Source organism: Pleurodeles waltl, chromosome 1_2, assembly GCF_031143425.1.
Source record: "Pleurodeles waltl isolate 20211129_DDA chromosome 1_2, aPleWal1.hap1.20221129, whole genome shotgun sequence".
Lineage (NCBI taxonomy): Eukaryota > Metazoa > Chordata > Amphibia > Caudata > Salamandridae > Pleurodeles > Pleurodeles waltl.
In genome coordinates this window covers 957290421-957307267 of record NC_090437.1, presented here as the reverse complement: position 1 = coordinate 957307267, position 16847 = coordinate 957290421, and the positions used below count along the sequence as shown (strand labels likewise).

At 45.9% G+C, this 16847-nt stretch overlaps 1 protein-coding gene across 1 annotated transcript in view; it reads left to right on the top strand.

Annotated features, from left to right (window-relative positions):
- The window catches only part of PAICS (phosphoribosylaminoimidazole carboxylase and phosphoribosylaminoimidazolesuccinocarboxamide synthase), a 408935-nt gene extending 395555 nt beyond the window's left edge, over positions 1-13380 (top strand). Inside the window, exon 21 of the mRNA XM_069205847.1 lies at positions 13128-13380. Coding sequence (XP_069061948.1) covers positions 13128-13294 — 167 coding nt within the window. The 3' untranslated portion in view covers positions 13295-13380. The remainder of the gene's footprint in view (positions 1-13127) is intronic.
- The last annotated feature ends 3467 nt before the right edge of the window (positions 13381-16847 follow it).

Genomic DNA, 16847 nt, shown 5'->3' with positions numbered 1-16847 from the left:
TGTCCAAACAAGATGCTCTAAAGAGCAAACCAGGTGCATCATCACTATCGAGACCTGCTAGACTTCTTGAAACACAAAATCATCTCCAGCACGCCAGACCAAGGTCCTCTACCTCCACCCTCTGTTGCACAAATTTGCAATCCTCAAACTTCTAGAGACTAATGAGCTGATTAGCCTGGATACCAAAATGAAAATGTTCGATCATAGAGAGTCCTTCTCTGCTGCGTGTCTTGACCTCCTTCCCTTTGTAATTGCACTGGATATAATACGACAATCTATTTGATCAGCAATCATACCAGACCCCATAGAGCATCCTATTAGGACTTCTGCTTCAGAGGGGAAAAAAACTCCAATCCTAATATTCCGCTGACCCAAAACCAAGCCCCCCCCCCCCTCCAAATCAGGATGGTTACAGTTCCATATTTAGCCCTGCCCTTTCCTTGCAGATTCTGGAAAGGTTTGTTGAAAAGTGACCCCTTTCAGGAGACCCGCCCCCAATTTTTCATTTTTTTTGGGGGGGGGAACTCTTCTGCTGGTAATCTTTTAACTCATAACAGGGGGACACTGTCATCGAGTACCCAATGTATGTCCTCTGATCCCTAAATCGTGCCACAATTGTCTTACACAAATCTGATTTGCATATTTAAGCTTACTATAAGGTCATAGTATAAGGTTCTGTAACTTGTACATAGGAAAAGTCAAAGTATATATTCTATACTTTAATCGATTGACCTTTATCAGCTACAGTCAGACCAATTTAATATTCAATAAAAAAACAATCTAATTGTGAAGTCGGATTTTTATTAAATATATTGGAAATGTACCATTGAGAGAGTTACTACCTCTTATTAGCTGCTGGAGGCTAATTTACAGTCAGCAGCTGCGTAGCCTGTGCTTGACCTGAATTAGGTGTGAAAATTGCTGCCAGAACAGAGACTGTACCCTGGGAGTGGGGAGACGATTTCTTCCCATGGTAGGAAGGCTAGTTAGGGTTGGCCCAGGAACTTCATCAACTTCTCTTGGCTTGACCATTAGAAAGCCCCAGCCTTTGTTCTCCTAGTCAGGCTGGCACCAAATCCAGTGGGAAGAAAATTAACCCAGAACCTGTTAAGTCTCCACAAATTGTTTGCAGTAAGGCAAATGGGAACTTCTGTAAAAGTGTTTTTAAGGGTGCCCGTTTACCCAGTTGATTAGGGAGTGCCCAAGAGTCCCTACCAGCAGCTGGTACACAGCATAAATGTGGCATCCCTAGGGACCCTCCGTAGAACACTTTCTATACCTGTGGAAGATCAGAAGAGGACAGAACCTGCTGTCTGTGACCTAAGGGGACCCCTGAAGGACTGGACTTGCTCCCTCTTTACCCAGGACAATGAAGTGGACTCGAAGGTTCAGTTGGCTGACCACCTTTGTGGCTACAGAGATATGGCAAGCTACAAGAGGCCTTTTCCTGAAAATGCCCAACTGGCAACTGGCCCTGGATTGGAAGTTGCTGGTTGCCTTTTCCTGACACCTTGAGAGACCTCTCCTAAGGTCCTGGAAACCTTAGAAGTGCACTCCTGTGGTGGTTTGGGCACCAGAAGGATTTTTTTTTTTTTTTTAAGCACTGAAAAATTTCCTTCAGTAGGACGTGCAGAAAAAGTATCTGACCAGCAGTTCAATGGCAATGGGAGGAACTTTAACTTCGTCCCAGCACCCCTGGTGTGTTTTGGGTGATTGTGGTGGGGATGGGGGGGGAACCAAGCAAGTCTCATTCTGCACTAGGACTTGAAATTTTCAGCTAGTAATTTTCAAAGCTCCGACAGCACCAACCTGCTTCAAATATTCAGCCTTCAGTTTCATGGTGAGGGCTACAATTACAATTTTGGCAGTTGGTCCAATCGGGGAGAATGTCACCTCCTTAAAGTGACAGTCTCTTCCTAGAAACTTTTTTCAAAATGTTATCACCAATACTCTCCTGGTTTCTGACCAGGACTCTGTTGTGGTTGGCCGCAAGTCGTGCCTGGGTCTCAGACTGCCACTCACATAGACCATCATTGGCGCTTTGTGTCACGATTTTGACGTAAATGTTTAAAAATTCTAATCTCCAGATCCCCTTATTGTTTTTATTTTTTATTTTTTTGCCTCTTTGATCTCGATCAAAATGTTTCTTTATTTAAATCAATTGTGAAGTTTCACTGTGTTTTGTGTGCCGTCATCTATTGTATATGCATTGCTTAAGTACTTTTGCCTTTAATATAAGCCGGACTGCTTTGTCACATTTCCAGGGACTGAACAGAGTTATTTTATAATGTAATTTTGGTGAAATTTAGCAGGTGATGGCCTTATCCTTTGAGGTGGACATTTGTCCACACCAAATAATCCAATTCCGAGAGGTTGGAAAACTGCTCCAAGATCATGCACTTGTAAACATTTCCCTCAAGACTACCAGGATGGTTAGAGTGCCCCATAATTGATCCTTCACTCGGTGGACAAAAATAAGAATATGGTTTTGCTAACAGCTCTTTTTTGCTAGACGGGTTAGAAAAATGTTGCAGTAATAACTGTCAAAGCCCTGGATCCAATCTGGTCTCTGCAACTGCAGTCAGTCGGAACAGGTGACTATTTCACTTGGCCTGACCTTGTGTGTCCCCAAACACTCCACCACTGCCGCCACCACCGAATCTGTAGGTGAGACTGTTAGAAGAAAATCTAACATGCAATCCATAGGAATATTTGGGGAGTGAACATAAAAGTAAATGAGTCTACTTACTTTACCAAAAACAGCTAGGAGAGGTCACTCTTCAAAGACCAAAATAGTTTCCAGTACCGTTCTGCCTTGCAGAGGCTACTAACTTTCAGGTTCATACAGTCAAATGCTTATAGTCTCCCCCTAATTGTTGGAGGGAAGAAAGGCTGTGACTGGTCTCACCACAGATCCATAGGGAGACTGACTTTTCTTCCTTGTTTCCTTCCTGCTGCCACAAACTTATTCCGATCCAAGATTTCCTCCCACCCCTTTCCATCATAAAGCTTTTAGGGATAACTTCCAGGGGCAATTGCATTGGGTGGCATGCTGAAAACACTTAATGTAGCCGGGGCTTGAGTCCAGTCCTGTCAGAATAATTAAAAGGCCGTTACACTGAAGATGCAGCTGTTATGACCTTGCAACTATTGGTGGCCTAGAGAGCTCAGTTATAGGGTAAAGCAAAATCAAATTCCTCCATCCTTTTCCAGGCAGAAACAGTCAGCAGGTTCTCATTCTTATCTCCTCTAATTATAGTTGTTTTACAGTTAATTAAAGCTTTCTAGCAGGACAAGCTTAAAATACCTGTCAGGCAGATAAAAAAAAAAAGTTTTAATAAAATCTTCTTTGCCATATATTCAACAGATTTAGGTTCATCAACACTATCCGTGTGCAGAGCTTTTTCAGTTTTCGAAGCCAAATCATGATTATTTTTTCGCAGGTAGTCTTTTACCAATGGAAAAACTAACTAGCAAAAGGTAGCTTGGGTGCCCTGTCGCTACAGAAATTCACCAATCGAGATACTATGTATTTCTCTCTGTTCCACATAATGCTTTCAGGCAGTACAGGGTTTTATGACTTGGCTAATGTCAAATGTGCCACTAAGCATAACAAATGTCCTTTGACACTGGCTTGCTTCTGCTTTGCTGACAGCACTTCAGGGGTTCATTGACAGGGTTTAAAAAAAAAAAATTGAAGCGAATTCTGTAGGTAGCGTTTGTAAACTTACGCTGCATCACATGACCTATAATTTTATTCCACTTTCATGCACAAGTTTACTGTCCGCTTACGTAAAATTTCAATATTCCAAATAAGGGTCACATTTTCAGAGATCCTGGCTTAGTGTTGGCTTTTTTCTTTGTCGAATTCATAATTGCATACCGTGGTTTTCCTACTTGATATTAAGATGGTTAGTACCCTGCCACTCTTGAGAAACGAGGCATGTGGGGGTACAAGAAGCTATTAGCCCTTAATGGGTTGCCATGCAGCCCCCCTGCCAGGAGGTTACACTCTGATGCATTTGTAGAGGAGAGGCACCTCTGTGCAGTGGAGAGGCATTATTTGATGGCCGGTGACTGGCTGCCCTGGCGGATGCTGCCGGGTCTCCCCCCCCCTTCTGGAGACTTGAACGGAGATCAGCGCATAGGGTGATGGGGCTCTGTAGGAAGTTGGCTCTATATATACTATCTCAAAGTAAGAGTGCACATAGAGTCCAAGGGTTCCCCTTAGAGGTAAGATGGCGGCAAAATTAGATAATTCTAATGCTCTATTTTGTGGTAGTGTGGTCGAGCAGTAGGCTTATCAGAGTGTAGTATTAAGCATTTGTTGTACACACAGGCAATAAGTGAGGAGCACACACTCCGAAGACTTAACTTCAGGCCAATAGTTTTTATATAGAAAAATATATTTTCTTAATTTATTTTTAGAACCACAAGTTCCAAATTTGAAGTAAATACATAATGCAAGGTACTCCACACAGGTAAGTTAGGAACTTTGAATTAGAGCAATAACATATACACTTTTTGTTAAAATGGCAATAAGCTATTTTAAAAGTGGACACTGTGCAAAAATCAACAGTTCCTGGGGGAGGGAAGTATTGGTTAGATTGTGAGGTAAGCAAGACACTCACAGGTCTCGGTTCCTGGGTATAGGCAGCCCACAGTTGGGGGTTCAAGGCAACGCCAAAGTTACCACACCAGCAGCTCAGGGCCGGTCAGGTACAGAGGTCAGAGGTGCCCAAAACACATAGAGATCAGGAGTGCTCCGGTTCCAGTCTGCCAGCAGGTAAGTACCTGTGTCCTCTGGGGGCAGACCAGGGGGGTTTTGTAGAGCACTTGGGGGGGGGGGGGAGGGGTGGCACAAGTAGGCACACAAAACACACCCTCAGCAGCACAGGGGCGGCCGGGTGCAGTGTGCCAGTCTGGTTTTAGGTTTAAAACAATGGAGAGACCCGGAGGTCACTCTAGCGGTGCAGGCAGGGCACAGGGGGGCTTCTTGGGTAAGCCACCACCTGGGCTAGGCAGAGGGTCGCCTGGGGGTCACTCCTGCACTGAAGTTCGGTTCCTTCTGGTCCTGGGGGCTGCGGGTGCAGTGCTTGGTCCGGGTGTCGGGTCCCTTGTTACAGGCAGTTGCTGTCAGGGGGAGCCTCTAGATTCTCTCTGCAGGTGTTACTGTGGGGGTCAAGGGGGGTCGTCTCGGGCTACTTACGGGGTTGCAGTTGCCAGAGAGTCCTCCCTGTGGTGTTAGTTCTCTGGATCTCGAGCCAGGGGTGCCTGGTGCAGAGGGTGAAATCTCACGCTTTCTGCGGAAAGAGTGAAGTCCTTGAAAGTTGCAAGAAAGTTGCAAAGCAGTTGTTGAAGTTGAGCAGAGCCGCTGCTCACGGGAGTTACTTGGTCCTTTGGCTCAGAGCAGTCCTCTGAGGCTTCAGAGGTCGCTGGTCCCTGTTGGATGTGTCGCTAATTGCAGGTTTTAGAGTCAGGCTGGGGCCAAAGCAGCTGTTGTATTTTGTTGTCTCTGCAGGCTTGCAGGTCTGCAGTCCTTCTTCTTAGTTCAGGTTGCAGGAATCTGATTTCCTGGGTGCCCCTAAATACTAAATTTAGGGGGGTGTTTAGGTCTGGGACTCAGTAGCCAATGGCTACTGTCCTGGAGGGTGGGTACACCCTCTTTGTGCCTCCTCCCGGAGGGGAGGGGGGCACATCCCTAATCCTATTGGGGGAATCCTCCAATCTCAAGATGGAGGATTTCTAAAGGCATGGGTCACTTCAGCTCAGGCCACTTTAGGGGCTGTCCTGACTGGTGGGTGACTCCTCCTTGTTTTTCTCATTATCTCATCCAGCCTTGCCTCCAAAAGTCGGGGCAGTGGCCTGAGGGGCGGGCATCTCCACTAGCTGGGATGCCCTGGGGTGCTGTAACAGAAGGCATGAGCCTTTGAGGCTCACCGCCAGGTGTTACAGTGCCTGCAGGGGGAGGTGAGAAGCACCTCCACCCAGTGCAGGCTTTGTTTCGGTCTTCAGAGAGCACAAAGGCTCTCACCCCAGGGGAGCAGAGACTCCTGTCAGTGGTAGGTTGGCACTGACCAGTCAGTCCTGTACTGAAATTGGGTAAATTACAGGGGGCATCTTCTAAGATGCCCTCTGCGTGCATTAGGTAATAAATCCAACACTGGCATCAGTGTGGGTTTATTCTGAGAAGTTTGATACCAAACTTCCCAGTTTTCAGTGTAGCCATTATGGAACTGTGGAGTTCGTTTTGACAAATTCCCGGACCATATACTTAATATGGCCACCCTGTGCTTACAATTTCTAAGAATAGACTTAGACACTGTAGAGGCATACTGCTCATGCAGCTATGCCCTCAACTGTGGTATAGTGCACCCTGCCTTAGGGCTGTAAGGCCTGCTAGAGGGGTGACTTAGCTATGCCACAGGCAGTATTTTTGTGGGCATGGTATCCTTCGTGGGATGCTAAGTCGACTTTGCAGATTGTGTGTGTTGGTGGGGAGAAAAAGGCAGTGTGCATGTGTTAGGTGAGGGGTTCCTTGGGGTGGCACAACACATGCTGCAGCCCTTAAGGACTTTCCCTGGTCACAGGGCCCTTGGTACCACTAGTATCTTTTACAAGGAACTTATCTGTGTGCCAGGGATGTGCCAATTGTGGAAACAATGGTACATTTTTTGTGAAAGAACACTGGTGCTGGGGCCTGGTTAGCAGGGTCCCAGCACACTTCTCAGTCAAGTCAGCATCAATGTCCGGCAAAAAGTGGGGGGTAACTGCAACAGGGAGCCATTTTCCTTCAGGCTCTCCCCTTGTGAGCTCCCAGGGCTGAAAGCTCTGCTGGTGCATTGGGGAAGGAGAAGATGCTCCCCTTCGGACCCAGGTGAAAATTGATAAATTCATCCGCCCAGCCGCTGAGAAAGAGGGTGGAGGAGTCTGACCGCAGCAGGCTAGTACTCTTGCTGATCCCACGGCATCCATTCTTCAGGCTGTTCAGGGTATTGCTGGAGGGAAAAATTGGAGAACTCAGCGAAGACCTTCCCTTTTGCCCCACAACCTCCACGGAATGGTGGAGTGGGTCTCGAAGGCTGCATCTTCAGTATAATGGCCTGCTGTATAGGATTCTGTGAAGGCCAAACAAGATGCTATGGTGGTCCTCCAGCACAGGGTCAGCCTTCTAGAAGGCAGGGCAGATTATGGAGGACAGACCCAGCAGAAACAATATCTGCATTGTTGGGGTCCCAGAGGGCACTGAGGGGCCTTGGCCCACCGCCTTCTTTGTGGTGGAGCGGGTGCACAGATCCCTGGCGGCCAAGCCACCACCAGTAATGGACCGAGGTTGGGACTCAACATCTGACCTGAGTGCAGCCTGTTCTACGTGCCTCAGACTGGGTAGATACACTGGGATTGCTAGACATGTGGAGATTGAAGCACCGCTCTGAACTGCAATGCACCTTCCAGTCCCCTCCCCACTGCACATTCTCATCTGGACTACTTCCTTCCTCCAAGGTGGGTCAAGTTACCCGGACATGGATTCTGCAAAAGGGGCTCTCGGATCTTTCCCCAGTGCTGCTGGCCATGGATGGATGCCAGCGGGGTGAACAAGGGATGGGCAGGTTCAATTCCTGGTGGTTCTTAGATGACTTTGCAGAAGAAATCCGAGGCACTATAGTTGACTATTTTGATGTCAATGGGACCACAATCCCTTTCCCTGCTACTCTGTGGGGAGGACTTCAAAACAGTCCTGCGGGGTAAGGCATTCTCGCTCATTGGTGGGTATAACATGTGCAGGGAAGTGAAATTACTACAGCTGACATTACTGCATGGTAGAGGACGTCCGCAATCCCCCACTGCTTGTGGTGCAGATGGACCTCTCACAGACCCATCTGATCCTGAGGCATACAGCCTAGTTACCAAACTGCAATTGGGGCAGGGTGACAAACTGAGAGAATCAGACCTCGTGGCAGTGGTGTTCACATCCCATTTTCAAACCCTGTTAGCTTTTCAGGAGCCGGGGGCTCTGGAGCAGGACAACCCCATCATTCATGACTTGCCCTTTCGCATGCTGAGCTTAGAGTAGAGTGACAGCCTTGACCAACCACTCACCGCAGCAGAGATATCCAGCAAGCAAAATCATCTGTGCCCTCAGGAACACCCCGAGCTCGAATGGGTTTCCGTTGGAGCTCTATAAAAAGTATTCCTCCCTATTGATTCCCCTCACCTTGTAGCGGTCTATGAAGATGCTTATGAAAAAAGAACTCCCAAGGGACCTTTTTGAGGTGACAATGGCTGTGATATTAAAACCTGGCAAACCCTCAGAGGATGCTGCATCGTACCACCCCATCTCCCTCAACTTGGTAAAGACACTTGCCAAAATCCTGGCTGTGTGCCAGATTCCTTGTCCATCCTGACCAAAATGGCTTTATGCCGGGTAAAGGCATCAGGCACTACTTCTGCCAGCTTCACCTGGCGCTGGCCCACCTGGATGAACTCTGGGTGGACCCAGCGCTGCTACTGGATGATCTAGAGCATGTGTTTGACTCTGTGCACTGGCCCTTCCTGCAGGCAATACTAGAAAAGATGCAGTTTAGCTTCCATTTTACTCACAACTAATGGAGATGCCTCAGAGCTCAGTCAACTGAGGAAAATATGTCCCGCTGCCCTTGCAGGGAGCGCTGTCTGGAGAGGGCGTCTACTCCCAATTAAGGGTGGCTGGTAATGGGGGTTGGTATCTCCTGTCTCTGGGCTGCTACGAACTAAATCTTTCACTTTTCCTTCCCCCTGACCACTTGTACGATGTATTCTGTGCCTGGCAGATCTGTTTTTATGCTACCAGACTGGAAAGAGGCTACTACACTACTGTATCACTTAGTCAGATCCCTGTGCTTGGTTGCAGGGTCAGTTGGGGCTTGCAGACGTAATTGCGTTCTGTTTTTTTTTTTTTTGTGGAAAAATCAATAAAATGTTTTGGAAACTAAAAAGAAATTGGTACTTAAGACGACAATTTTTCTTCAGACAATCAGGATAAGACTCCGGGGTCTTCCTATATCAACTAATTGGAACACTGTGAATGCAGTTTCTGCCAGCTGAAGGGAGGAATATAGATATTTCTGTCTTAATTATCCAACGAGGAGTTCATAATGGCTTTCATCCTCTTATGTGAAAAAATGACATGTTGTGCAATAGAATGCTGCTGTATTTTTTTTTTTTTAACACCCTTATTCAGCTGTGCAGTGTCATTGTTTAAATATTTACACTGGTTCCACATGCAAACCTTTATCACTTTTAAGCTACTTTGCTTAGTGTAAAAACGTAGCTTTGGCATTGGTGGTACTTTTTTTTTGTTGTTTTGTTTAAACCTGGCTTTGATTATGATTTTCTGTCAAGATTGCCTTGGTCTTTCAACAGCTGGGTGAACTCCCCGCCCTTAAAGACTGCCAAACTGGTTGGGGAAAGCTGCTGTATGTTGTACCCCAGGTTGTGGAACATTTACTGGGCAACTCAGACTTGTACTTGTTCTTAGCATCCTTGTACTAGGAGACCTTTAGGGTTATGTGAGAGCTAAAGGAAAGCTAATTAATCTAACACAAATAGTCTATGAAAGCAAAGAATTGGGGAAAACCACTTAAACTGCAAATTATCTTACCACTTCCAAAAGTATGCAGACAATGCGCAAATATGCTTCTGGTGAGAACACCATGAACAGTACCACAATCATATGCCTGAACCATCTCCTGCCAAGCATTAAGGAGAGCTGTATCTTCCTGACCGAGGTGGCAGTCAAAGTCAGTTTCAAATTCAAGGTTCTCTGAACAGTGCACAAAGTAGATTAGTAAAATTACTCCCAAATACTTGGAAGTACATAGCTCAGTACCAGAAACCGTCAGTCATTTGCTGCTCACTTGATCTAGCAACAATCGAGGAAGATGAAGCCTGGAGGTAGATCCCTGGGGGTTCAAGGCCCAAGACTATGCAATGCATTCAACCCCATTCTGAAAGCAGAACCTAGCCAAATCCACTTCAGGAAAGGTACGAAAATTTAACTGTTCAGACTTTCTAGATGGACAGTCTGGACCCTGGTGCTGCAGTCTGAGAAAATTAGCTGTTGGATCCTCGGTACCTGATTGACTAGTATTCTTATCCTGTCATGTGTATTGAAGTAGCAGAAAAGTTAATGTAGGAAGCGGTCTCTTTATATGGTATACCAAAATGAGGTGTACTGTGCAGAGTCCAGAGTTCCCTTACCAGTGGACAAAGCTTGCTCGAGCAATCACAAGGTGTTCTTGTAGGGGGTAGTGTGGTTGAGCAGCATTAAGCTCATCAGAGAGGAGTGTTAGAAATCTGTGAATACACACAGTCAAATATTAGACACTACTCAATGAGATCCACACCAATTTACAGAAATAAAAAGTATATTTTAATGTTTTGGCACCAAAATCTGTACACTTGGGTAAGTATGTTTTACAGGAAAAATCTTTTGAGTTTAGAAAAGTCTACACTTAGTGCAATTCTTGAAAGCTGCAATGTTATCCTATGGAGGGAAAACAAATTCGGCAAACAGGTATAGGGGGCCCACAGAAACAGGCTGCAGGCGTGGGCTGGGGAAACAGTCTGGGTTAATCGACAAGTAGGCTCAAGTATCATGAGCCTGGGGAACACAGAGACACCAGTGGTCCTCTTCTCAGTCCAGGTGCAGTGGACCATCTGGCTGCTGTCACCGGAGGCAGTCGCAGTTTATTTGTTTGAGGAGGGGTGGCCCCTCTCCTTTAAGGGGAAGCCAGATCTATATATCAAGCGTGGTGGGCTTCTTTAAAGCCCTCAGCCTTGGAATACTGATTCACTGGTCATCCTGTTGAGAAGGGGTGTGCTAACACGCCTGCCAGAGCAGGCTTTGTATCTCTCTGCCTGAGAGCAAAGGCTGTCACCCCTGGAGGTCAGAAACGTGTCTGGTGGTGGCAGGCTAGTTAAAGTTGGTCAGCAAGCACATGGGTAACTGGTAGGCTTTTCAGGGGGCACCTTTAAGGGTACATGTATTATTAAATCCATCACTGTCAGTGATGGTTTAATAATATGAGATGTTTGATGCCAAACATCCCTATTTTCAGTGAGGCCATCGTGTAGCTGTGGAGCTTGTACTAACCAGTGTCCAGCACATGTATTTAATATGGCTTCTCTTTCCTGTCTACTCACTGAGAATCAACCAAGACATAGGGGCATATCTGCTCTTGCAGATTCTGATTGCACCCTGCCTTAGGGCTGTAAGACCTGCTGTAGGGGTGAATTGAAAATATTGCATGCAGCGTTAAGAGACATGTTATGTTTTCACTTCAGCTGCACCAAGACACGCAGCCTGCAATGGCAGTCTGCATGTGGTAGGTGTGTGTGTGTTGGGGGGGGGGGTGTCCCTGAGGGTAGCACAATACACGCTGCAGCCCTTGGGACCCTCTTTGGTACCCATGCCCTTAATACCGGTGGTACAATTTACTAGGGACTTACAGGAGTGCCAAGGGTTTGGCCAATTGGGGAACAATTGCACAGTTTTAAGGAAAGAGATCTGGCACTGGGGACCTGGTTAGCAAGAACCCAGTGCACTTTCAGTCGAAATTGCATCAAATACTCTGCAAAAAGTGGGGGTGACATGTAAAAAAGGGTCACTGTCCTACAGTTACACACAGTGCCATGCAAAACTTATAACTCTATCTATGGATTTCATTTTTCACGGGAGCATCCATGTTTGGGTTGCTTGAGACCGTATTTAAATGGTTAGCTGGCTGCTGAGAATCATTTTGGTGATATAGAATAATATTCTCAGCAAATAGATGAGGGCTTTTTACCCAGCGTTTTCGTCAGGTAAACCAATATTTTGAGGTAGATGTTGATCAATATGGAGGCCACAATTGAGCCTCGAGAGAACCAGATACCTAATGGCCATACCTTGCAGTCTTCCCGCTGCTGCCAGTAGCTGAAGGAAATACTAGTGGAGAAGGGTAACATTTAACAGTGAAATTATTTACCACTACGCCTACCGCACGCTCTCCACATATATCTACATTTAACACCAGTAAAACAGTTTTAACTTTCCGTCTGAAAAGTACATTTAACGTTATGGTTTGCTTTGCCTGTAACACCTTCATTTTTCTTTTAAAGCAAATTTGAAAAAAACAGTTAAATCATTACTACGACATAATCCCCAGTTACGATTAGCTCAGCAAGCCATATCCTGCACATCAGTGGCAATACTTATGACCTCCCAGTACGTGTAACCACAAATTTGACTTCACACCAAGGTGTTAAATTGCAACAAATGTACATACTGATGGATCCTAACATGATTGAAAGAAACACTGTACACATGTCATTCTAATTTAGAATTGTGCTCACATTCCTATCTGAGGAATATTTAAAAATATATATATGATTTGGCTGTTTGGTCTCAGTGAAAACATGTTAAATAATAGCCTGGTGCAATAATAATGATTCTTTCTAGTGGTAGGGTAGTGAAAAGGCTGTATTTTAGAGACGGTATGAAACTACAAGGCTTAACAGGTGACCATTCTACCTGGGAGGCTACCCATGTATATACCCACAGAAGCCAGACTTATAAGAATAGAGCCAGCAATTAACCAAATCAACACTACTTGCATCAAACAAAATTTCACGATGGTGCTCTATGCAACTGCTTTCCCAAGAAATATCTTTGTTTCTTGTGTGAACTTTGCTAATGGTATAATCGGATCATATAGAATGGTTTATTAAAAAAAGATTATGGGATGTTTTAGTCGGTTAAAGTTAAAATCACAGTTAAGATGGCTCCTCTCCCAAACAAGTAGCTGCAGTACCTGGCTTCAGAACATCCAAAAACTTGTAGAAGAATATCTCCACCCCTTGCCCTGATGTTTGAAGTCTTGCATTTCTTGATACATTCCTATGTAGAGGATTTTTTACTTTGCACCATAAGCATTAGTTAGGAGGCGGGTTATATAAAGAAACGGGGGTGTTTCAAGAAGTGATCTAAAAAATCGTTACCATGTCTGCTGTTCGGCACATATTGTAATTGGTAAAAGTATGTTTAAAATCGTATGAAATGTTCATTTTCGATATTCCCACTGTATGATTGATTTCTCTCTTCTCAGGTCTTGGATGTTCCACTGTTCTTTCACCAGAAGCTGCTGCTCAATTTGCTGCTCAGATTTTTGGATTAACCAATCACTTGGTGTGGTCAAAGCTGCGGTCGAGCACCCTAAACACGTGGATCTCCCTTAAGCAAGCTGACAAAAAGCTGAGAGAATGCAGCATGTAAAAATGTCACTATTGTACATATATTTTTGAAAAAAAATGCTTTACTATTACCAGTCATTCCAAATAAAACCATGGCACTTGTTAATACTTTCTGTGAAGTCATTTGTATTGCATTCTTCCTATTCTGCACACTGGTGGGGAGTTAAGTTTACACCTTCAACTTATCTGTCCACTTCTAGGCCTGACTCAATACCAGCAAAGGACTTAAATTCGACTTTTTGGGTGGGAGTTGCAACTGAAATGTTACTACGTTTTACACTCAATGAGTTCGTCAATGTTTAAAAAACAAAATCCATAAGCATATCACCAATCCCCTTGTGCCATGTTACCTTTTTTATTTTAAGCTCTGTCGTGTCTCTAACTAATCTTTAGTGAGAAACCTGATAATCTCAAAGAAAACATCAGTACTCTGTGTTTAGGATGCGTCTGCAAAATGTATTTATTAAAATCTGAGAGAAGTCTAGTTAGTATCCCGTCAAGGAGAGGAGCCCAGGAACAAAATAGGGCACACATTTCTTGCAAACCTTGCAAGCTTCTAGAATAGGGTCACTTGCTTAACTTTTCTGTAATCTGAAGGCAGATGCTAGAATGGAATTATGAGAAAATATGAAACTGAAAGCTTTTGTCCTTTTTTAAAAAAGAATTAAACAGTTCACCTCAACGTTTTACACACACCAGTTTTTTATGGACAAGTGCAAAGAGTCCATTCTGTAATCTCTTTGGGCTTCAAACCATGCCCATGTCAGGTCAGTCACCCACATTGGTTTGTGGGCTTGCCTTTTAAAATCTGCTTGCTTTCATTTGTGAAAGGCATGCACAAGTCATGCTTTTTCTGGTGTTTAGCCCACCTACACAGCACTGGTAAACCACTAAAACAGAAAGGAGTCGGGACCCGAGGCTTGTATGTTTTGTTTTCCATGCAGTGCGATCGCACTGCATTTTACATAGTACGATCGCGCTGCTTTTTTTTTTTTTTTTTTTCTTCACAACGCTAATCGCTCTAACTCGAGCAAATGAGAGACCCGTTGCATTGAATATGCTTTTTTAATTATGCCTGGTGCAAAGTACAACCCTCTCTTCACTGCGGTGCAAGCCCTTCTGGTTAATACATGGAGGCCTAGGGATAGAAGATTTACAGATTACATGCAAAGACCTGGTATAATTTGACACAATCTTCCTTTTGTGCTATGGACAGCCATTTTTGCTTTCAGAAGTTTTCATTGTTCATTAGATCAGTAATTTATTGCCCTTCCCCTTACTCGCTTTCTTTTAGTTCGCCACATATATTCATAGCTTAATCTTCTGAAAGAAGGAAACAAAACATCAGAAGGGGTCCTCTTTAAATTTTTCTTTGTATCTAGTCTGCCTCAACAGACTACATCCTCCTCGATGACCTAAACTTCCACCTAGAAAATAACGATATCAACACCACCAACCTAATCGACAACCTCGCCAACTTCGGCCTCAAGCAACTAGTCACTACACCCGCGCACTCCGCAGGCCACACACTCGACCCAATCTTCTCAGCCAGCAACCACGTCTCTTTTAGCCACACGACCGGACTCAGCTGGACAGACCACTGCTGCATCCACTTCTCCTACCAGAAACCAGTCACTCACCACCACCGCACACAACCCCTGACGCAACTGGAGCAAAATATCAACGGATCAACTGATCTCCACTCTTGCCCGGGCCCCACCCCCTGGGACCCCGGACCACAACACAGCCACCACCAACCTGCATCGCTGGATAGAAGATTGCGCCAACACCCTCGCACCGCTAAAAAAAAAAACCAAACACCTCGCACAGAATCAAGGCCAGCTGGTTCACCCCAGAACTACAGGAATCCAAACAGCTATGTTGCAGAATGGAAAAAACCTGGCACCTTGACCCTACCAACTCAAACCACATCGCTTTCAAGGATGCCCTATGCAAACATCAACTGATCCGTACCACCAAAAGTACCCACTTCAAAAAATGCATCGACACCAACGCTCACAACAGTAAAGAGCTCTTCGGCATCATCAATGAGCTCTCCACCCCCAGGACCTGCTCCAACGATCCCCTGCCATCACAGGAGTTCTGCAACTCACTGGCAACCCACTTTCTTTGAAAGATAGAAGGAATCCACAATAGCTTCAAACACCAGACCCACCAGCTGACTACAAACACCCAAGAACCCAACGCTCCAAGCAACGCCCACCTCCTCCACACGTGGACCCCCGTCAACAGAGGACACCGCCACCATCATGGCCTCCATCCACTCCGGATAACCATCGGACCCCTGCCCACACCATATCTTCAATAAGGTAAACCTCATCACCGCCCCAAACCTCTGCAAAACCATCAATAGCTCCTTCGAGTCAGCCACCTTCCCAGAAAGATGGAAGCACAGATGAACAGTGGCTACCGGCCGATCTCCCTCCTCCCCTTCCCAGCCAAGGTCATTGAAAAAATCGTAAACACCCAATTATCCCCGTTCCTTGAAGACAGCAAAGTACTCGACATCTCCCAATCTGGATTCCGCAGAAACCACAGCACCGAGACTGCACTCATTGCTGCCACAGATGACATTAGGGCCATGCTCGACGAAGGAGAAACATCAGCACTCCTCCTCCTGGACCTCTCCGCAACCTTCGACATGGTATGTCATCACACTCTGCACATGCCTCCAACGCTGGAATCCGCGATTAGGCACTCGACTGGATCTCGTCATTTCTCTCAGGCAGAACCCAGAGAGTCTGCCTCCCACTGTTCCTGTCGGAAGCCTCCATAATCATCTGTGGTGTTCCCCCAAGGATCTTCGCTCAGCCCCACGCTCTTCAACGTTTACATGGCCCCCTTCGCCAACATCGAATGAACCCACCACATCAACATAGTTTCCTACGCAGACGACACTCTGCTCATCCTCTCCCTCACGAAAAACCCTACAACTTCAAAGAACAACCTCCACATCAGACTTCACGCCATCGCCAGCTGGATGGAATCATGCCACCTCAAGTTAAACACTGACAAGACAGAAATCCTCATCTTTGGCACCAACCCCTCAACTTGGAATGACTCCTGGTGGCCCACCTCCCTAGGAACTGCGCCCTCACCCACGACCAACACACGCAACCTAGGTTTCATCTTGGACTCCACACTCCGCATGACTCAGCAGCAGGTCAGTGCCATCTCCTCTTTCTGCTACAACACCCTCTGCATGCTCCGCAAAATCTTTAAGTGGATTCCCGTCGAAACCAGGTAAACTGTCACCCACGCACTGGTCAGCAGCCGATTGGACTATGGAATCGCCTTATATGCAGGAATAACAACCAAACTCCTAACAAAGCTGCAAAGAATCCAGAACGCATCAGCCCGCCTCATTCTGGACATCCCACGCCGCGACCACATTTCCCCCACCTCAGAGACCTTCACTGGCTACCAGTATCAAAGAGGATCACCTAACTCATCCATGCACAGGCCCAGCCTACCTCAAGGCCCTCCACGACATAGGCCTAGCCTCCCTCAACGACCCTCAACTTCCACACCCGCAATCTTCGCTCCGCCAGCCT